Source organism: Heteronotia binoei, chromosome 21, assembly GCF_032191835.1.
Source record: "Heteronotia binoei isolate CCM8104 ecotype False Entrance Well chromosome 21, APGP_CSIRO_Hbin_v1, whole genome shotgun sequence".
In the NCBI taxonomy this organism is placed as follows: domain Eukaryota; kingdom Metazoa; phylum Chordata; class Lepidosauria; order Squamata; family Gekkonidae; genus Heteronotia; species Heteronotia binoei.
The window spans coordinates 61780128-61802797 of record NC_083243.1 but is presented as its reverse complement, the minus strand read 5'-3'; the positions used below and the strand labels follow the sequence as shown (position 1 = coordinate 61802797).

At 38.8% G+C, this 22670-nt stretch overlaps 2 protein-coding genes across 8 annotated transcripts in view; one reads left to right on the top strand and one right to left on the bottom strand.

Moving 5' to 3' along the window:
• AP4S1 (adaptor related protein complex 4 subunit sigma 1) overlaps positions 1-1650 on the top strand; it is a 57180-nt gene extending 55530 nt beyond the window's left edge. For both annotated transcript variants that reach the window (XM_060261438.1, XM_060261437.1), the window contains one exon: positions 1230-1650. In XM_060261438.1, coding sequence (XP_060117421.1) covers positions 1230-1358 — 129 coding nt within the window. In that variant the 3' untranslated portion in view covers positions 1359-1650. The remainder of the gene's footprint in view (positions 1-1229) is intronic.
• A 4459-nt stretch (positions 1651-6109) lies between these two features.
• HECTD1 (HECT domain E3 ubiquitin protein ligase 1) overlaps positions 6110-22670 on the bottom strand; it is a 75160-nt gene continuing 58599 nt past the window's right edge. For 5 of the 6 annotated variants that reach the window (XM_060261425.1, XM_060261430.1, XM_060261427.1 and 2 more), the window contains 16 exons: positions 20592-20725; positions 19579-19735; positions 18818-19040; positions 17600-17654; positions 17193-17375; positions 16665-16875; positions 16497-16582; positions 15147-15274; positions 14481-14682; positions 14046-14183; positions 13330-13937; positions 12110-12188; positions 11904-11997; positions 9756-9906; positions 7612-7756; positions 6110-7106 (listed from right to left, as the gene is read on the bottom strand). In XM_060261425.1, the coding sequence (XP_060117408.1) occupies positions 6969-7106; positions 7612-7756; positions 9756-9906; positions 11904-11997; positions 12110-12188; positions 13330-13937; positions 14046-14183; positions 14481-14682; positions 15147-15274; positions 16497-16582; positions 16665-16875; positions 17193-17375; positions 17600-17654; positions 18818-19040; positions 19579-19735; positions 20592-20725 (2732 nt within the window). In that variant the 3' untranslated portion in view covers positions 6110-6968. The remainder of the gene's footprint in view (positions 7107-7611; positions 7757-9755; positions 9907-11903; positions 11998-12109; positions 12189-13329; positions 13938-14045; positions 14184-14480; positions 14683-15146; positions 15275-16496; positions 16583-16664; positions 16876-17192; positions 17376-17599; positions 17655-18817; positions 19041-19578; positions 19736-20591; positions 20726-22670) is intronic. The other variant, XM_060261429.1, reaches the window with a different exon arrangement.

Here is a 22670-nt window from a genome sequence, read left to right as displayed (position 1 = left end):
CCTCCCCCAGCCTATAAAATGGCTAGGTACTTTTCCAACAAGAATGGTAATTAACTGATGACATGTGGCAATTATGGGCCAGCTAAGCTACTACTGAAAAACTTGATCACTGTATAGATTCTCACATCCTTCAGAACCTTTATTTCCACAGCATGAGGTAAGCAATCTCCAACACAGTAAAAGGAGTATGTCTGCAGTAGTTCTAAACTAGGATAGCAAAGTTATTTCTCAAGCAATTGTGATATTTTTTGTAATACAACTATGTGCATGTTAAGGCATGAGGAAGTCTGAAGGCTGGATGCACTTAGTTTAAGCACGTATGTTAGGGTCACATTCCAAACAGATCTGAAATAAGGAAAAGGTTGTAAGATTGTAAGAAAATGACACCTCACATGCGTTAGAACATTATCAGTACTTTATTAGAATATTTTACCTTTGAGAACAAGCTTGTCATGACTTGTTAGAAACAATACTCCTACGTAAGCTTAGAAGAACAAATCTTATAGATGCTGGCAGCAAGTAATGATGTTTTCACAGTTCTTTTAAGCATTCTTATGTTGGTGTCTTGAGAAGTTGAAACTTACATACCAGCTCTACTGATGCGACCTCTAGTCCTTTGGTCCCTGAATGCAAGTCTGACTTTGGTTGGAGCTGGTGAGGGAGTAGAAGAGGAACATGTAAACAAGGAACATTGTACAGTTGCTGGGCAGATAAATGTATCTTCTTCCTGCCACTGTTTGAGTTTTGATTTAAATTTAAGATTGCTTTTTGCAGCAGCTATAATGCATCTGTTCCATGGTAATTACTACTAATACTCATTGAAGCACACTTTCTTGAAATAAAGAACGGGTGGGAATCCTGGTGTATGCAGGGGGGAAATATTCTCTGTACACTTGAATGTTTATTGATTTTAGGGAAATTATGCAGGGCCTTTCCAGATGCTTGTTTTGGGAGGCTCACAAAGTAAAACAAACAAAAAATTCATTTGTAAGTTTGGTAAACAGAAATTATTCTCATTTAAGTGCAACTATTACACTTTGGATTCTGCCTAAGGATGCAGCATGATTTTATTTATGGAGTAGAAACTTAGTTTTCATTTTACCAAATTATGTTCTTGTTACTGAATTATATTGTTTATTAACTGAACACTCTTCTGCAGTTAGTCTATTCCTGTTTAGTTCTTGTCACTGTTTATTAAAACAAATACCCTTAACTTTTACATTATGCAGATAATGTTCAAACTGGACAGAGTACACATTATTTTGGATGAAATGGTGTTAAATGGATGTATTGTAGAAACCAACAAGACTAGAATTCTTGCACCTCTTCTTGTCCTTGACAAAATGGCTGAAAGCTAGAAAGACCAAGCCAGCAAAGGATATGTTTGCAACAACATACTTCAAATATGGACCGTTAACTCCTGAATATTCCAAAGACTGGTATTGCTGCTAGCACTGTGAATGGACTAAACTGAAACTTTTCCAAGCTAAAATAGGACTGATAGAAGAAGTCCAAACTCTTTACTCACACTCTGCTTTGTTAACAAAATGTTTAACAACAAAATGTTGAGGAAATAATTTCACTGTATCTGAAGTGTGCTTGCACAATAACACTCATAACTTGAATAAAATTTTGTAGGTCTTAAAGGTGCCACTGGACTCAAACTTTGTTCTCTTGCTTCAAACCAACATGGTTACCCACTTGAGGACGTTTAATTGTGTAACCAGTAATTGTTTGGGACATTAATGAATCCTTAAGCATGAACTCTTCTCTCTTTGCTTTCTGCAGGATAGTCATGTTCAAATTCTCTTCAATACATGAAGCTGCCTCTCACAGAATCAAACAGTTGGACTTATCAAAGTCTATTCCGACTGCCATCAGCTCTCTGGTCTTTCACATCACCTCCCATAATACTAGATTTAGCTTGAGAATACCTAATAAAGTTGATGGACAATAGGTACACAACAGACAAAATACTTGTAAACTGAATAACTAAATTGTCATATTCACTAACAGGGGATGTAGTGATGGCCACAAGCATAGATGGCTTCAAACAGGGGTTCTACAGATTCATGGATAACAGGCCCATCAATAGTTACTAGCCCTAGTAAGTAAAGGAACACTCTAGAGGCAGTAAAGCTCTGAAAGTCAGTACTAGGAGGCAATAGCAGAAAGGCCTTGACCTCTATGCCCTGTTGGCTGTCCAGGGCAATTGGTTGGCCACTGTGTGAAACAGGATGCTAGACTACCGCAGTCTGACCTTGCAGGGCTCCTGTATTCTTATCCTTTCAACTGTAAATACTGAGGATGTGGTGCAAACTAGTTGCTCTGTCACTGAGCCACAGTCCAACACTCTGTGTCACACAGTGGCCAAAACCTAGAGACAATCTGGAGGCCTTCCCACTTTTGCACCAAGAATACAGAGCTTCACTGCTCCAGACATAGTGTTCCATCTATACACTGTGGCTAATAGCCAATGATGTACCTCTGGCTCTATATGTTTATCCAATCTCCTCTTTGAAGCTGTCTACACTTATAGCCACCATCACTTCCTGCAGCAGAGAATTCCATGTGTTAAATTACTCTTTAGGTGAAGAAGTCATACATTTGGGTGAAGAAGTCACATCTTCCATGTCATACATTAATTGGTATTTTTTCTTTACTTGAATATACATGTTGATCGAGTAAAACATGTCTTTCCTTTGCAAGACGTGTTAATGCTAGGATGCCGGGATGCATACAGACCGGAAAAATGGACGTGAGGTCCATGGGGATCCAGGTGAACTCATGAAGCCTTTAAATGCCTCCTGAGCTCACTGCATGGGCCAATCCAATGGACCAAATTGACCACCCCCCAAAATCACTGTCTGTGGGTGGTCCATCAAAACCACAAATGCACAGTCCACTCCAACAGACCAACGAACCATTCCCCAGTCCGCGACAAAATCTGGTCTGTGCCCATCCCTACTAGGATGTTTCAGAGGTCATTAATTTATAGGGCCACCATAAATTGGAAGTGACTTGATGGCACTTTACACACAAGATTATTAGACTGAATTTCTTAGAAGTGGGGGGGGGGGGGTGTCAAAAGCTGCAATGTAGCCTCCACATGCAAAGGCCATGTATGTCTGAATGTTATTTGCTTGGGGTTCATAGTGGGGCCAGCTGTGCCATTTGTTGGTTTCTCAAAAACATCTGGTTAGCCACTGCAATGGAGTACTGAAGATCATAGTTTGCTTAGAGTGCCAAAAAGCCTTGGGCCAGCCATGGGTCACCAAGTAAATTTGGACTTGTGGGTTGCATACCAAAAAGGTTGCGAACCACTGCTCTACAATCTAGAAAGGCAAAAAGGGAAACAAAGTGGCTGCGTCTTCTTTCACACTGCTCTTGATCTTTTAATAGGTGCAAATAGTGTATTTTGGTTGACATTTAGCAACTCTATTCAAAAAATTGTAATTAAATCATTACATCAATGTACGTACAATATTGATTTAGGGTAGGGGTGGCCAAACTTACTTAACATAAGTGCCACATAGAATAAATGTAATATGTTTAAGAGCCACGAAACATAAATGTGAGATGTCTGAGAGCAGAAAGGAAGGAAGGCAGACAGGGCTAATAGATGGGGGAGGGAGGTGGGATGAGGAGAGGCGGGAAGAAAGCAACTTTCCATGATCCATGCAATGGTCACCTCGAGGTTGGACTACTGCAATGCCCTCTACATGGGGCTGCCCATGTGCCGAACCCGAAAGTTGCAGCTAGTGCAGAATGCCGCGGCCCGGCTGTTGTTAGGGCTCCCTAGACGGGAGCACATTCAGTTGGGGCTTCGGGGACTGCACTGGCTGCCGATAACATACCGAGTTCAGTACAAGGTGCTGGTTATGACCTTTAAAGCCCTTTATGGCCTGGGACCTGCCTACCTTAGGGACCGTCTCTCCCCACATGTTCCCCAGAGAGTGCTGAGATCGGGGTCTCAAAACCTTCTTACAATCCCTGGGCCAAAGGAGGCCCGTCTGAAAGTGACCAGAGACAGGGCCTTCTCGATTGCAGCTCCCTGTTGGTGGAATCAGCTCCCGGAGGAGGTGAGGGCCCTGCGGAACCTTGAACAGTTCCGCAGGGCCTGCAAAACAGCCCTCTTCCGGTTGGCATATAATTAATTGTTATCGGAATGCCTGAACATTCAAATCTCAAACATCAGATTATTCAATACTGGAATATTGAAGAATTGATCTAAGGAAGGTAGCATAGTACATACTGAAGCGTGCTTTTATGTATTTTATATGTATTTTATTGCATAATTATAATTATTAATGTATTATTAATGTATTTTAAATTGACTTTGTTAGCTTTTTGTGTTGTAAGCCGCCCTGAGCCCACCTTGGTGGGGTAGGGCGGGATATAAATCGAATAAAATAAAAAATAAATAAATAAAATAAAACTTTAAATGTATTCTCCAAGCCTCCAGTTGGCTTGCAGCAGTGATTTAAAGAGACAAACACCTTCTCCAAGCCAGCCAGTGAGATGGTGGGGGCTTCAAGAGCTACACAATATGTGTGAAAGAGCCACATGTGGCTCCTGAGCTGCAATTTGGCCACCCCTGATTTAGGGTTTCCAGTAAGCCAGCAGCAAGACTGAAATATTAAGTGCAGTTCAATACAGCAAACTAACATTTTCCAAAGTTTATAACTGCTCTAAATCAAAAAGATCTGTACAAACAGAGAAAGGTTGCAGAAGCCATTTTTAACAGCTTCCCACAGCAGCCTCTTGCACTGTCATTCTCCACCCCCACCCACAGACTCCAATGGGTTGATATGACATGTAGTACTGAGGAATGGCACTAAAAATTGTTTCTGTGAACTTCATCTTCTAAACTGGAACATAAATCTAATAAAGGTACATCCTAAATTCTACATTAAATGGCTTCCTTAATTACAAACAAGTTATAGAGTGTTGTATTTTCAACTTAATTCAACTGAGTACTTGCGATTCTTCTGTTTATGACCTCTAAAAGGTTAAAAGAAATAAGTGGTCAATCACATTTCTCAACTATAATGCATCAATTCCCATATCAACATCTGAAAATTTTTAAAATACATACCTGGAGAGCCATTTCTCTACAACAAAGAAATCAGTTTGTGCCATATCTCTGACTGATACTATACATAAACCAATAGATAAATGTAGTAAAAACAGCAGCTGGCAATGATCTTTTTAAAAACAAAAATGAGAAATAATCTGAGTATCATAATTCCACTTATATTTTTATGATGAGAAATGCAGTAAACAAGAACTTTTATTGAATGCTGTTTTGAGCAAAGGAAAAATTTGGTTTATTTACTCAGACTTGTGGGGACAGCAAGTAAATGCTAAACTTGGGATCATTTATTTATGATGGATGAATATCACCACACTATAAACATGACATGCAAATGTTCTTGAATGTTAGTATGATTCTGGTAAGATGCTAAACATCTCAAATGGCCCAACTGAATGAAAAGGGCAGTTTTATAAAATGTACTGAATAACTGTAATTCTAAGTGGTTACATAGGAAATAGCTGACCGCAGTACAGTAATGGAAACAATAGGATAGAGCTCCTCCTCTTAATCTGAGACAATACTACTTTAAAATATTATACTCCTGCTTGAAAAAAACCATGCAAAACCAATGCATGGGCCTTTGGATTGTAGCACTGGAAGAAATAAAATATATCAAAAATTACTGGATGCAGAACCTGCGCTGAACTTGTGGTGACTTTGCGTAGATTTCTTTTAAAGAATTTGGTAAAGTGAACATTACAAACTGTTTTGGAATGTATTAATTGATGCTAACCAGCAACTGGCAAAGAACTGGACATTTAATACACTCTAGAGCAAACTGACCATAAAGGTATGAGAAATAATGCATAACAATCACCTGAGGTAACTCATACATGCCTGACATAATAAAACGCTGATACTTGGACACAATTCTGTAATTTATAGGAGAGTTTGGAAGCAGTGTTGTGTAGTGCAACACCAAGTTTAAAACATTTAAACTAACAAAAGAAATGAGGGCACTATTCAGTGTCCTAATCTGGCAGAAAAAATAGTAAAAAGTTAAGAGACTGATTTTGTACGCTGCAAACATTTTAATGATTATTGTTGAGCATACACAATGGAAATCTTTTTTAAACTTCAAACTGCAACAAGTTAAATAAATGTTTTTTTAATATACAAAGAAAGTACAACCCAAAGTAAAACTTACTTTAAAGTGTGCCTTGCACCAGGGACCAGTGTCTCTTAAAAGCTTTATTGTTGAGCTGCGCACACACCACACACTCGCACACTCACACACACATAAGGATTTGATCTTTATAGCAGGGCATTTAGAAATCAAAATGTATTCCCACTGGATATAATAATAAAAGGTTGTGCATGATTATATGCAATCCTCCCCCCTCCCCAAAACTACATACTCCAACAGTGCAGGCACCATTAAAGGAAAAAAAGAAAGCTTGAGATGCCCAATGACTCTAAGTTTTAATGAAGCAGATTTCTGACCGGTTAGCTTAAAGCCAGCAAATCGGGATCAATGATGGCAACTGTAGTGTACTGGGTATCAAATGCTAAACTTTACACAAATACACTGTTAAAAATCTTATAGTGAACACTGAAAAAATCTGCAGATCTGCTCTTTGGAACAGTCAAACGTTTGCTTCAGCTTCCAATTGCTCAAGCTCTTGAAGCAATACGCAGTGTTCTCACCCTTTTTTACCTTGCTGGATTTGTAATTCATTGGGATTTGTTTTGTCATTAGCAGCTAACAAAATTATTCCACGTGTTTCCAAAGCCTCATGGATGGGAGAAAAAGGCAAGTCTCAGTCAGAGCACACAGCATGGAGATTGTATTTTCTGCACATAAAACACAAGAGGCTTCACTAGTTATCAACTCAAAAACCAGGTTGTGGTATTCCAAGCTGCATATAACTCAGTTGAGATGAAAGCCTTTCTCCATGGTAGCAGCTAGCAAACGTTCTCGCATAATCTCTTCAGAGGAATATTCAGGCAACTTAAGGTAATGCACACAGGTATTCACAGATGGGTAACTTGCATCCGTAGCATCAACCTGTAAAAATAATCCACAAGGTATTTCTTTAAGACAGCATGCTTCCATTACACCTGAATATTCTAAAACAACGTTCCAAAAGAACAATCCTAAGACTTTCTGCAACAACAAATAATTGTTTAGAACTGGATCTGTGCAACTCCTTGGGCAGGTTCCCTGGAATCACAGCACAGAAATTTTACACACAAAGTCACACACATACACAAGGTGACTTTAAATTGGTCACCAAGTGGTAGTTGTCTACATAGAACCTATTCTGGTAGACAAGATTCCATCATACATATAACAAGTGCTTCCAGGACCAGCCATTAATAAGAATAGGATTTGTGAAGTTTGTTGCCAAAGGCAAATTCCCCTTGTGCAATAAAAACAGTTTTCTGGATCAGTGCTGAGTGAACTGATTTAGCCTATTCCACAAGCAAGTCCTCATGAGGACATAGTACAGTGATGCAGACTGTACTTGACCAAGCAGCTTTGATTGCAAGATCGTAAGGAATGTCCATACCTTGCGTACAACAGTAAGACGGGGGTGAAGGTTAGCCAGACCTCCAGGGGGAAGTGTTGAACACCCAGTTGTGAACTGCAGGAATGCTTTTCTTTCATCTGAAGACATACCACACAAAACTCTTACAAATCTCAGGAATCCAGGGCTAAAATGAAAAACAGCCAAGTATTATTATGCTCTTCTTACTTCATAATCAAATCAGATCGGAACTACTTTATGAATAAGTATTTGATTTTGTTTTAATTGGTAAAAAGAATGCAACACTTCTGCATATTACAGTGGTTATTCACCTGTCCACTGCCTATTATGCTGGACTATGGTATCTAATAAACTGCAAGCACCTGCTTCAGAAACTGTACTGCACAATTACAGCAAACAATAGGTGTGTTGTCACAAGTGGTCCATAATGAACTGGGAACTGAACAAATTGCTTTAATACATAACATTCCAAAATTATTGGCCTCAACAAAAAGTAGCAATCAAACCTAAAAACACTTCTTTATCATATCATAACTGTTGTTAGCCATCCTAAGTCTGTCAGAGGAGGACGGGATACAAATGTAATTAAATATATAAAAATAAATTAAAAATATTTTTTGTTTTGTTGCCTAGTCATAATATCTTTGCCAAGTACCACATGGCAAAACTAGTATGCAAACAAATCACCTTCTCCTATCTGCCTCTAATATACTGTAATGCAAGAAGTGTATTTGCTTCCTTATTTGCACTATCAAAGACAACTTGTTCCTTTTTCCTGTTTCAAAACAGACTATGAAAAGAAAGGGCTGGTTTCTACTTAGGATCAAACATAACACTAGGATTCAGGTCACCTGAAAGCTATTCCACCCTGTGCTACTGTTGGTTTCTCTACTTGGTGCACACCACAGAAGTAAACCTTGGTCTGACAACACTCAAACCATTGTGTGACCTGATTTTAAGTATGTACATTAATACTCCTATGCGACCTATCCTTGCTATCATTTGAGTCCAAAAAGAAATAATGATTGTGGGAGCAAGGTATACTCAACTAGGCATCAGTCCAACAGAAGAGCCATTTAAGTTAGAACAAGCCTCCCTAGAACAAAGTTCCTCTAGCCCAGGTAGGAGGCTGCCAGTGTTCAGTTTAAAAATCTGTAGCAATCCCAAGTAATATGGCCCAATAAGAGAAAGCAGTTTCCCTGTTCTCTGTTTCTCAGTCTATGGAACAAACACAACTACAAATATTCTGATTTTCAAGTCCTATATTGTTTTTCTACAAGATCTTCGCTGCAGAAAAAACTCTAAGCCATTTGTTTACTGCTATTACAAACAGTGGCCAAACTAAGTAGTTTGATCAACAATGATTTTTAAATTCACTAGACACAGGGCATTGTTCTTTTATAGCAGAAAACATTAATAGCACCCTTAGGAAGTCACTATACTAAGTTTGCCTGCTGGCTGTTTCCTGGTGCTCTACATGCACCTCCTCCATACCTTCATTTTTGTCACTGTGGCAGATGTGGAAAAACCTGCTCCCAGGAAGTCTTCAGCCCAAGTGGTTTCATAATGAAGACTGAGGAGTCATAATATGAATATCTGACCATGCAAATCAATGTACAAGCATTACCCCAAGTGAGAGATTATACTTGTCTGCCACCCACTGAGAAGACAATGACCTATGCAACATTTAAAAGGTAAACAATGCTGAAGCGAAGCACCACTGATAGGGGGATGGGAAGATTTAGGGTCTGTTCTTTAATTTCTGGTTTTAAACTGAACATGTTTTTAATTATTTTAACCGTATTTTTAACTATTACTGTAAGCTGCCTTGAACCACAAGGATAAGACGGGATACAAATATTTCAATAAATAAATAACCATCCTTGTGTTGACATAATCTACACTGGCAAATCTTTCTTAATTTCCTTAATACCTTCATTTGTTTCCCCCTCCTCCTATTTAGAAAGCAGCAGTCCCATCACACATGTTCCTGTTTTGATTTATGACAAGTGTAATCTCTTACAATTATAGTATTTGCATTAGATAACCATGTAGTTTTCAAACAATGTACCCTCCTTTCAGTGTCAACCACCCACCATTTTGTAAGGCCATGGGATATAGTAGACGTATAATACCATTAATCTTTTATTCTATTAGAAACATACCTGTCTCGAGTGTAGCCAAGTTTAGGTTCTGTGTAATTGATGATATCTTCAGCTGCCCAGGATGGTGACTGATTACCACAAAGAATCATCTGAACTTCTTCATGGCTGAAGGAACTCAGTTTTTCCATTGGAAAGACTCTGTTGAAGCCATCTTGAGATTTAAAAGAAATTGTAACACCAAATTAGCTGAGGACAAAGTTATATTGGAAAATTATTGCTAAAAAGGCCAATCTGACCTTAGTAAAAACCTCCCTATAATCCTCTAGATGGATGGGTCGCCTAAAGTAGAGGCTATTATCCCTTCTGATTACAGACCTTACGCTATTTTTTTTATTTCTGACTGATGCAATATATGAAGCTTATAAGGAAAAGCTCCCCATAACAGAAGAAGAATGAGTGAATTCACTTGGAGAACCAGCACAATGTGCCGTGTAGTGATGGAATTAAAGCTAGTGAATGAAAATTATTCTTCAGTTGTAAAACAAATTGTGGGCATTCAGCAAGTGTCCATCTGTCACGCTAAGCTAATTCACTTACCTACTGCAATGACAAAACAGAACCACACTACTCTAGGCTTCTTATTAGATGAAGAATGGAATACAAATAGGAGTAATGAACTGTTCACTGGCAGCGGAGCAATTCTGGGGTTAACAATAAATCAAATCCAACACAACTAGAAGGGTATACAACAGAATCGGGTGGGCTAATCATTTTAGGAAAATAGATCCAAGTGGGCAGCCGTGTTGGTCTGAAGCAATTGAACAAAGTAGGAGTCAAGTTACACCTTTAACACCAACCAAATTTTATTCAGAACGTAAGCTTTCATGTGCTCTCTAAGCACACTTCATCAGATGAGGGGATTAGGTATAGTCTATACACGAAAACTTATGTTCTGAATAAAACTTGGTTTTACAGGTGCACCTTGACTCTTGCTTTGTTCATTTTAGGAAAAGGTAGAAAAGAATGATACTATGTAATTTTCCTCATTCATTGTAGGCTACACGAAAGTTGAAAGTTGTAGATTACGAAAAAGTTGTCTTAACACTGAAAAAAAACACTAGAAAAACACTTCACATCTCCCAATCTGTAAGTATCCTGCATTCTACAGGACTTCAGGGGAAAATATGTAAAAAGGCATGTCGTATCATTACCCTACAGATACACCAAAAATCTTAGCTGGAAGATGCTGATAGTTCCCTACTTCCCTGAGGCTTTTATGCCTCCATGATACCTTTTCTAATCTAACGAGGAATGGACATGAATCAGCTCACAAACCTTTGCGATGAATATTGGCTGGTTCACAATTCACGTGCTGCAACCTGGTCATGAACCTCCATGAACTTTTAAGGCAGTTTGTGGAGGTTCATGGGGAGCAACCCTTACATTCTCCTTCCTGTGAAAGCTGCCAAAACATCCCCATGAAGGCCACCAAAAGATTAGTAAAGCTGAGCCATGGGGGGAGCTGCAGGAGGCAGCATGCTCCTGCAGTTCAGCTGTTTTAAAGGGGCTTTCTTTGGCAGCCAGCCCCTACTGCCCATTTAAACAGCTGAACCGCAAGAGAAGGCTGCTCCCAAAGCTCAGCTGTGTGGCGTACGAACCCAGTCTGGTTTGTATGTGTGCTGACTGGATCTGTGGCTTGTCCATGAACAGAATTTCTGTAGTTTGTGCCTATCCCTAATCCTAACACAGCCCTTTGCTCCAGAAAAACAAGGCTCATTGTCTCTCCTATGTTTTTTGCTATGTAAATCCTTCAAAGTATATTTAGTACATTCGAAGAGTATACAGGATGCGCTACTTGCACTCTCTGATGCCTTCATCAACAACAATTTGGGGGAGGAAAGTTGATCAGGGAAGGCATGTTGACAGACCAAGTATCTCAGGAACATTCCTGAAGAATCATACTAACAAGTCCAGTTACCACTCTCATCTCCCCACCGGCCATGCCACAATTTCAGAGATGGGAAACAGAAGAGTGCAGCAAGGATAAGGATGGCTTCTCAATCTCCCAGTTTGTATGTCTCCCTCACCCCCATCATAACCTCAGAAAGCACAAAGGCAGAAACAGTCCATTTTAAATTAACTGACCAGTATTTCCCTGATAGCAGAGTACTGTGTCCTACCCCAAACCAAAATCTTTCAGCTACCTACCTCTAAAAGCATCCATTTGCTTCCGTATGCCAGTGTGCATGCAAAAGTCAAACATCAGATCCACATACTCTTCTGCATTATCCATAGTTACCAACTATAACAAAACATACGTTAGTACTCAAGAGTGTGTTCACATTATAGCACAGAAGAATTTGGAAGAGGAATGAAATTACTATCCCACTCTCATTTAGAATTAATTTCTATACCTCATCTTCACCACTAGGCTTAAGATCCACTGCTGTAAAACCATACACTCTGGATGATGGGCAAAACTGGAAATTCAGGCTACAAGAAGAGAGAAGGTATGAATGGAAGAAAACACAAATGCTTTGCACACACTTTTAGAGAAGAAAGATGATTAAAATCCATAGAACTTAGCTTAAAAACCAGCTTGTAATTTAACTGCCAGAATGCAAGGAGGGGATGTTGAACAGAGCTTGAATGTGTTGGCATGGTTCAGGGACTCAGCCATAACTCAAGCTTTTTAAAACGTCACTTTCTTAATGCCTCTGAATTATTTTGGTAAAATCTCAAAGTCTGTGCAACAGATTGTACCCTAAGGCCACACCCACAGTATTTAATTTCAAAGACTGCCATCAACCATCAGTTAACGGTCATTACATTTTGAAGCATCACAGTTCCCATAGCACAGCCCCAAGTAGCAGTATTCCAAAGGTTGTATCCTATCATTCTACTCAGATAAGCACGCCAAGGAGATTTCCTCCAGTGAAAGTAGCTGTTCCTCCAAAGGAACGATCTTCTCTTAGCTTGAGTGGTGTGGTGGGATACAACACAGAGTGGCTGGACAAATTTCTTAAAAGCATTAAAGTAAAAACCACAAAACAGGGTGAATGTGAGAAAGGTAAACAGTGCCAAGCATGACTTCAGAATGACCTTTTATTTTCCACCCTACTGTCCAATCATCCTTGTCTGATGCCTAACATTACATAGAATCTGAGACTACTTCCATGATGATTCTTGAATGGATTTTCTAAAAAATTCAGAAACATCTGACGAAGCGAGCTGTGTTTCTTGAGAGCTTATGCTACAATCAAATCTGTTAGTCTTAAAAGTGCTACTGGATTCTTTACTATTTTGTATCTTGGAGACAACTTGGAATCAATTTCACTTTGATAGTGGATGGGGTCTACAAGCCAAGAGCAAAAAGAGTTTAGGATTTGTCACTGTATCGAACTTGCGGGCACCTCTGCAAAAAGCACTGCACAAAACTCAGGTGGCATTTTAAGGTAGCTTAAGATCAAACTGCAGCATTATTGTCAAACTAAAATATCATCAGTGAACAGGAAATGTTACTAAATCTACTACTGTGGATGTACATTTTCCAAGCTGACTGCATCATGTCATAATGTGCATACTAATTTTTCATCCCACCATGCAGGTAACAGCAACAAAGTAACATCTTTACCCTAAATCTTCTATACTCAGTGGAGGTCCAGATCCTGATGGGTTCTTCATCATGAGTTCCTGCAATTTGGTATTCTTTTCATCTTCCGAAAGCCCTTTGTTGCTTAATATTTGCCGTCTTTTAATTGCAAGATCTTTAATTTCTTTTAAAAATCTTGCTCTGTGAGGGTTCACCAATTCAAAGTCCTCCCAGGTTAAAATCCCATTAAACCATGCTGGAGGTTTAGGTTTTGGTGGATCAAGAATAAATTCAGATTTGGAATCTTCTTCAAAACTTCCCACTGAAAGAGAGTCATGCCCCTCTTCCGTAGAAGCCTCTGACTGACTTTCAGTGCAGTGTAAATCTCTGTCACCTCGTGACTCATAAATCAATTTACTTATATTGCTTTTAATGTCTCCCATGCACATGAGTTTAAAGAAAGGCTTAGAAATGGGCAAGTCCACCAGTCTGTTGTCCTGGATGCATTTGGCTAAGAAAATCCCCAGGAAGTGAAAGAGTTTTGTTATTCTTTCAAGTTCATCGCTATCCTGTGGGAATGGTGCAGTGAAGAGCCCACAAGATCGTTGTACATAGTATCCAGGTGGTTTTAATCCACCACCAATGTCGACCTATTTAAATAAAAGAAATAATAGAAGAACTCAGATGTGCTAGATTTTTAAGAGAAGCAACAGCAGTATTTATCTTTACTTTTTTACTGAAACAAGCATAAATTATACCTGACGTGACTCATCATCTGGAAAATCGTCATCACAGAGCCATGTTCCCAAATCTGTCCTTTGGAATTCTGCTGCAACCAGTGCATAGAACTCCAAGGTGGGTCCCAATCCTGTTCCCTCTTCTCCCAAAAATTCAACCTGCAGGCCAGAGAACATAACAGTACATGTAGTTACTGGATTTTATTACCTGTGTACAGCACTGTAGAGCCTACTGTAGAATAGTTTCATAGGGTAACCATGTCAGTCTTTGGTAGAACAGCTACACTGGAGTCCAGTAGCACCGTAGAGACCAACAAGACTTTAGGAGTAAAAGCTTTTGGGACTCAAGAGAGCTTTGACCCTCAAAAGACTATACTCCAAAAATCCTGTGGGTCTCTAAGGTACTACTGGTTTCTAAATAATAAACACGGTTCTAAATAATTGTGAAAAATTTACCTCTAGAACAGACTTTCTGTCTGCATGGATTTGCATGACATTTTCTGCCCACTCCATCAGGGATTCACCACGTGGAACTTTCACTCTTTCATGTTTAAGGCGCCCAACTCTGAATTCTCCTGGATCATCTCTTCGCACTGTGCTTGTAGTTCGTGTCCGCTCCACAGTTGCCTCACGTCGATTCTGTAGCCACACTATCGCTCTGGTAGCAAGAGATACATTGATTCAAAACTTCAAAACAGAGATACTGACTTTGTGAAATCTCTGAGTAACCACATTTAAGAACATAAGAGAAGCCATGTTGGATCAGGCCAATGGCCCATCCAGTCCAACACTCTGTGTCACGCATTGGCCAAAAAAACCCAGGAGCCATCAATAGTTGTTCTCTCATTTCTTTATACAACATTGTGCCTGCCACTTCTGGAAAATGTGGACCAGAGTAAGAATACCTTTGTAAGGCAGACTGTTTCCATAAATCTTAACACTTGGATAAATGTATATTCCTAAACTGATCTACCACTTCTTCATTCTACATTTTTTGGCATGAGATATTTGCATTTCTACACATTTCCCTTAACCTAGTTCTGCATAGTATTAACAAACCACTATACATTAGTTTTTCCATGTCAAAATAAATTTCAATATTAATTCTGTCAAGTTCCTTACCTTGATGCCCCGAATGCTGTGCAAGTGAAATATAGCTGTCTTGTTTCAAACGGAATCAAGAAGGGGCACTTGCTAGTTATCTGTTCACACCAGTCTGGTAAGGCTCCACTTGCTAGTGCCAATGGCTCCTGTAATTTAATACATAAGCAATTTAAAGAATGAAGTCTGAGGAGCAAAAAGAATCAGATGGAATATAAAAGCAGCTATTTATCCAAGACAACTTCTGCAAATGCAACTCATGCAATCATTTTTCATGCCCTTCCTTAAAATACATGTTGGGAATTGAACCATCATAATTAAATAAAAAGCAGATACTAATTTAGGTGGCATAACAGGCCTCAAACATTGAACTGTAATTCTGTTATTTTGCGTCTGCAAGGTTTCTATTTCAAAGAAATGTTAAAAATTAAAATAAATCATGTTATTTAAGATGGCAATTCTGATTTGCATCTCAGTGACTTATTACCAAGCAGGTTCAAGTTTCAAAACTATCCGTTGAACTGTAGATCTAATACTGTTTTACTATTGACTTTTAAGGCCTTGAGCAGTCAGGGACCCATCACCTCCAGTATGTTCCCAGCACTTTGACCAGTGGAGAATAATTTGCTGGTGATACCCTACCCCAAAGATGTCCCGCTGTCCTCAGTCAAGGCCAGGGCTTTTTCAGTCCCAGACCTGACCTGGTGTTAACTCTCTGCTGAACACCATCACAGCCCTGTGGGATATAAGGCCTGTAAGGCAGACATGTTCCTTTCAGTTGAGGACGACGATGGTGTGACCATGGCTGGGCACCTGCCCCTTTCTTTCTTGTTTCATGTTTCCCTCCTCCTGCCCTGCCCTGCCCATGGGGCAGAGGCACAGTCCAGCATGGAAATAAGATTTATTGCGACACCATATTGGATTTTAGGTATTTTCAATACTTGTTTATAACTGTGTATTTAAATTGCTGTATGATTTTATCTACTGTTTTACCACTGATGTATATCTCCCAGAGCCCTGTCTTTATAGGAATGGGGCGATATAACAACAAAGTTTTCACTTGGGTTTTGCCCTTTTTCACCAACCAGCCCTTTCCTCTGTGTTGCATGGTGGTAAATGGATTGGGGTGTTTTGTTTTTATTTCCAAGGATGCACTGTGTGACTTGAATAAGATTGACAAGCAGCTTTTGACAAGCTCTGGAAGTTTCACAATTAGTTTGCAAAGTGACACATGAAATCTGGAAAAGGTATACATGAAAGGCATTCTAAAAAAACTCACACCTTTTTATAAAAAAGACCACAGCAAGATAATCTCTAATAAAGCTAAAAGGCCATTAAAATCATCTCTCAAGAATGATCTCGATAAATTACCTCAATCTGCTGCAAAATCTTTGTAGTGATTTTTTTGCTTGTGAACTCATCTGGTGGAAAATTAAACTGAAGCTGTTCATCTCCTTCTGAAATCAACAACAGAGTTATCTTACTATGTGTTAGCTCTGCAAGAGCCTTTTAGGAGAACATGCATTAAACTCCACTTACCTTCTTGAGATGTTCGAGTGGAGTAAGGATCACTTGCAACAATATACAAAATGCGAAGCAACTGCAGGACGTCCTCTACTCCACAGGAATTCTGTCCACTACCAGCTTTGGCTTGAGGCTGCTCTTTTGCTGAACTCAGAATGTCAGCATTCTGAAGTGTAGAAATAGCTCCCTGATTCAAGCTGGATTTTGAGCCATGCTCGCAAAAATCCTGTATAATTAATCACACATACTATGTTTTTGGTTAAAATGACAATGTGGTCACCAAACATCATTATAAAAAAAGCTTGTATGATGCAAACCGTTTAATGCTTAGAATGCTGTTAGGTACTAATATTTATTACTGCATTTATCAAGACGCATACAAGAGAAATGGAGCAGGTAAACATAAGAGTGGCACATGGACATATTTATCCAGAAAGCAGTTTCATTAGTCACACATCAAACTGCTCTGTCAGGGCCCCTATTGCAATGCAAAACAAAGCACAGACACTCCCCAAACCAGTACTTTTAGATGCAGACATATACCTTGTATGCAGCTATGAGCTGGGAACAATTTCTGTTTTTCCTAATGCTTTTATTAGTGCCGGTTAATTTCCAGTGGCGCAGAAAGGCTGAATCCGCATTCTTCTGCAGGTAGGTTATCAAGTCATTCTTTGGTAATTCATCAGTGCCAAGGTACTGTTCCACATGCTCTACTGACCAGCAACCCTACAACAGGAACCACCAAATGTTGGTCTTTCCTGATTGTACAGTTTCTAAGATTTTACATGCACTACATATATTTCTTTAGAAACATGCATTTACAAACATTCTTTGTCATATCTCCAATAAAGAAACTACAATATTTCCCCCAAAAAAGCTGCTGTTTACTGAAGTGCACCAAAATCACACAAAAATCTGCATCAAGCCATACAAATCTTAAAACATCTCACCATTTTCCCACTCTCTTTCTCTTTATCAGAATCCTTCATTTCTCTGTATACAATCCTAAAAACAAAAAAGATCAGAGTTATTTTCATACTTCAGCACAGTTCTGCACAGCAGAGTATGTTACTTCCAAAGCACATATTATGTACTTTGGAGCTTGGATGCTATGTGATACATTTTGCCCCATTAAGTTACACATCAATAGGTCATCTGCCAATCATTCCTAACAGTATTTGAAGTATCTGAAGAAGCTCATATCCTAACGCAAATTTTGTTAGTCTTTAAGGTGCTACTGGACTCTTACTCTTTTCTAATTCTTGACAGTGAACTGTTAAGTCAGCTGATAAAGACCATTCTGAAAATCCATATGCTAGTACAGCAAGATAGGTAGCCTTGTTATTCTATCTGTAGCAGAAGAAAGGAGTCAAATATTGAAGAAGCAAGCAGTGAATCACAAAAGCTCATTCCCTGCCACAAATTTTATTAGTCTAAGGTGCTACTGGACTCTTGTTCTTTTCTACTAGTACAGCAAGCCTTGGGGTCTTGTATATAAGTTGTTCTAACTGTTAAAAGCACTCATACATTTCTATCATAGATTCATTTGGGGACAACTTCTACCTATTGAGTCATATGAGCTTTTTCTTCCATATACACTGTTTACACTAACCCTTGTTTTAGATTACATAAATGACCCTGGAGGTGCTTGGTTTGCATGTCTCTTCCTCCTCCAAGAGAGTCCCAGGCTTGAACACCTAGTATCAAGCCAAAACCATGGCTTGGCATCACATCTGAACTGAGACTAGAAGTTCTTGACATATCTGTATAGGGTTGAAACCAAACACAGACTGGGATGAGAGGAAAAACTTTTCCTTGCACACAATCTATTTTAATAGATTTTCTACTCTAGCTGCATACTGTATTCTACACCAATCCAGAGGGGCCCCTGATTCTCAGAATAGTCCTTTTGGAAAATGAAAAGCTGTTGCAAGAGCAGACCTCTTTGATAGCATCAATAATACTAGTTAAGTTGGTAGGAGAGAAATGATGAATTCAGGAATAACAGTCATCACTGTTCAACAGTGCAGCTGACCAACCTTCATTCAAAAAACATGGAGATGGCACAGCTGCATCATTTGGAGGACTGCTCATCACAAAGACATTAGTAACAGTTATTGTGGTATACTTTAAAACAGTTATCTTTTTAGAAATTTTAGATTTCTTACGTGTATGTTGGCTCCCAAATTCGTCTGAGTTTATCAGATTTCACATTGCCATTGCAGGAAAGCTGAAGTAATTTTTGTACATAATAAAAGATAGTTGATCGAAAATTTGTTAAGGGTAGTTCTACTTCACGCGTTGTACCAAGGCCTGTAACTTTCAACGTAAGAGCTAAACGTGGTGATGGTGTACATTCAACTTCTTCCAGAAGCTCTGAATGAGGAGTTCCTGAAAACAAAGGTGAACTGGTTAAAATTAGTAATAAATTCCTAATACCATTCATTTCATAAATTTAAGTTTTTCACAGATAGTGATCTTCCAGGTTCAAACAATATTATACTTCTCATCTAAAACTGCAGATAATTTATGTACATATGGAGGAGGTGTCTTTCCCCCCATCAGCCTTGTACTTACTTTCCCTATCTCCCCCATCTTCCACTCTTCAATATCATCCCACTTCCCAACTCAGTCTCCCATACTCTCTCACATTTTTCCTTAAAAGACAGACTGTCTCCCCCTACAGCCAAAGACCCTGCCAGGCAGGGAGAACAGAAGGGAAAACAATGAATTTCTAGGAACAGGCTTCAGGAAGGAAACAGGCAACCTATCAGATAAATTGTTCCTTTACCTGAAATAAACTTTCAGTATGTTAGATTCACTGCCTCTCCCCCTCCTCTAATCTGGTTACATATCTTCTGTTTCTCTGACATGCTAATATATGTACATACATTCACACATATTCAACTCCTTCCTTTCTTCAATATACCTGGGGGAGGGATTTCAAGATCTGTTGTTTGTTGGACATTAGTACGTCCTGGTCTAGGATCAAAGGCAGGTACTAAAGCAGAAAACTGACGTTTCAAAACATAATCATCATCCCATGTTCTTCTACGTCCACCTTTTGTTTCATACTCCTCTTCTTCCTATTAAATTACCATGCAGAAATAGCTTAAAGATATGTTTATTTTTTTTTTTAAATCACAAACTCTATGTTATTCAAGCTGGAACTTCAGATAGGTAAACCAGATACTGAAACCAAAGCAAAACATGTTTTGCCTTCTATCACCTGTCCATTATTTCATTCACTGCTCATCTACACTTTCAAAAACCCAGATGCCCTTGTTGCTCTGTTTAACAGGAGGCTAAACTGATGCTGCTTTGAAACTATCATATTGGAGAATTAGTATTGTTTACTCCAATGGATTTGGATGAAAACAAGACACATCTATACTTATATATACTTGTACTTAAACTTGCATCTACATCACACAATCCTCCAAAGCTTTTCTGTTGCCTGCAGAGGACTTCTCAAGCACTGGGCTGCAACCACTCTGAAAAGACCCTCAGAATGCTGATTATCGCCTACAGACTTCATACAGATTACTGATAATATGGAATGCAGGGGAACATGGAACTAGGCCATATATTGTATCACAATGTATTTAATAATCTGTGCAATTCGAAAATTTTCAATGTTTCCCTAAACTGAAGTACAACAGGAATATAGACTCATGCTACTCCAACTTGCAAATTCACATGACATACAAAGTATAGTATTTGTATAATAAGAATAAAGTCAGTAAGATTAGTTTAAATGGAAAAAGTATTGTACACATCTAAAGTGAACGAAGAAACTGGTTTAAGATAAGCAACTTTTTCTACAACTTCAGAAGGGTAAAAAGTTTCTTTATATGGCTCTGGGTGGCAGCAAAACCATAAGACTAACACAATTCCACTTTCCCTAAATATAAGAACAGATATATACAGTATACACAGTACCATAACTTCCTCATATTCTTGATCTTCTTGATTGTCATCTTCATTTTCATCATCTTCTTCATCTGGCTCAGGCAGATCTTCATCATCATCTAATTCTGCTAACAGGGTACTAGCCCGGCAGCTATCAAGAAAATCTACACAGAAAAATATGAAAACTAAGATCTACTTTAAAAAAAGGAAATACAGCAAGAATTAACGGTCAATTCATTCTATAAATTCAAAGCAGGAGAATGGGGAATAAAGGTACCACAGAGTACAGCAGAGCAGAAATCTATTTAAGGAAATATGAAAATGGGAAGCTGAAAAGGGAAAAAATGCTAAAGAAAACAACCTGAAAAGGAATGGGAAATGGTTTGGATGAAAGCCCCCCTCCCTTTCAGGTACAATGTTATTATGAACACACACATAGTTTAAATTATATGTCAGCAAGTTAACCACTTTCTCTAATATTTTGCAATATACATCTCAGCACTTTTTTCCTGAGTACAAACGTTCAACTTTTACTGTCCCTTCACTATGAAGTCATAAACCACTTTCATTGCTGTAATCCATTTTAACGGAGTACAGCTGAAATTAATAGACTACACAACTATAAATAGCATGAGAATCTAAACCTAGGTCTTTCAAGTCAAAAGAAGATGTAACATGGGTAAACAAATACACAAGTGGAAAAAATGGTTTGCCATAAGCCAACTACAGAAGGCGCCCTGACCTGGATGGCCCAGACTAGTCCAATCTCATCAGATCTTGAAAGCTAAGCAGGGTTGCCCCTGGCTAGTATTTGGATGGGAGACCTCCAAGGAATACCAGGGGTGTGACACAGAGACAGGCAATGGCAAACCACCTCTGAAAGTCTCTTGCCTTGAAAACCCTACGGGGTCACTGTAAATTGGCTGTGACTTCATGGCATTTTTCACCAACAACTACAGAAGGCACATTTCAGCTTTTTGAATCTTCTAAAGACCTTTGATGAAACCCCAGAATAGTATATTCTGATTTTCCTAAATTTAGGGTACCTGCATGATACTTGTTTGCAGTGGAGCTAGTAGTTTAAGCAGCTATAAGTTACCTGCAGATAAATTCTCCTCCCCCCCAACCTGTCTCATTATTATTCTGCAGGCAAGCTGTAGCATCTTCCTGCTTTGTGTTTCAATTAATGGTACTGACAACTGAGTAGAAAAATTCCCAACATCTCAGTGCAGGAATCTGCAATTACAAGTACATTGCTGCATGTGGTAACTATATATGCCTGTTTTAACATATTCACTGAAGGAAAACCCAAACTGATAGAAGGTTCCTGCTGCATGTACCTGCAATGGCTGTCACCTGCACTTTTCTATACAAAAGGATTGACATAGCATGTTCTTCATATGTAAACAGCCCAAAGTTACAAGAAAACAGAGACCTCAGGTTTTAAGTGGGAAAAAATTAATTATTTTTTAAACCAATTTTTGAAAAAGGAAAAAAATATCCTGAGACTCTCTCTTAAAACATGACATGACCTTATGTGATTGTACCAAGTCTCTTGCCAGTATGTTTCTAATACTGGTATGATTAATCTTTTGATATGGCAAAGTCAATAAGAATTATCTTTCCACATCTGTGATGTATATTTTACTATGATCTCATGAAAAGGAATTAGCATTTACCTTCACAGCATATGTTTATCAGCATTTCTACCATGCAAAAAAGTAGCAGGAAATGCACCTAAATTGTGATTTTACCAAATAAAAAATAACATGCAAATCCAATCTGATGTATCCTTGAGGAGTTGCATGCAGTTTTATTCACTTTAAAGAATTCCCTTTTAAGAAATAAAATCTTACTCAAAAAGTCATCAAAGCCACTAAAACAAACAACAAAATCAGTGTCCAGTTATGGGTTGTACTCTAACAACTGAGAAAGGCAGATGGAACTTCTTCACCTTCGCTTTTCCTTAGAAACCCCCTAAGACCTCCAAACAGTTCATACTGAGGATTGCAGGAGCCTTATGGACAAAATATGACACACTGAGGGCAGGCGGCTCCAGTAAGGAATCTGGTGACACTTCCACCATTTCTCTTTTGTGCCAACATTGCT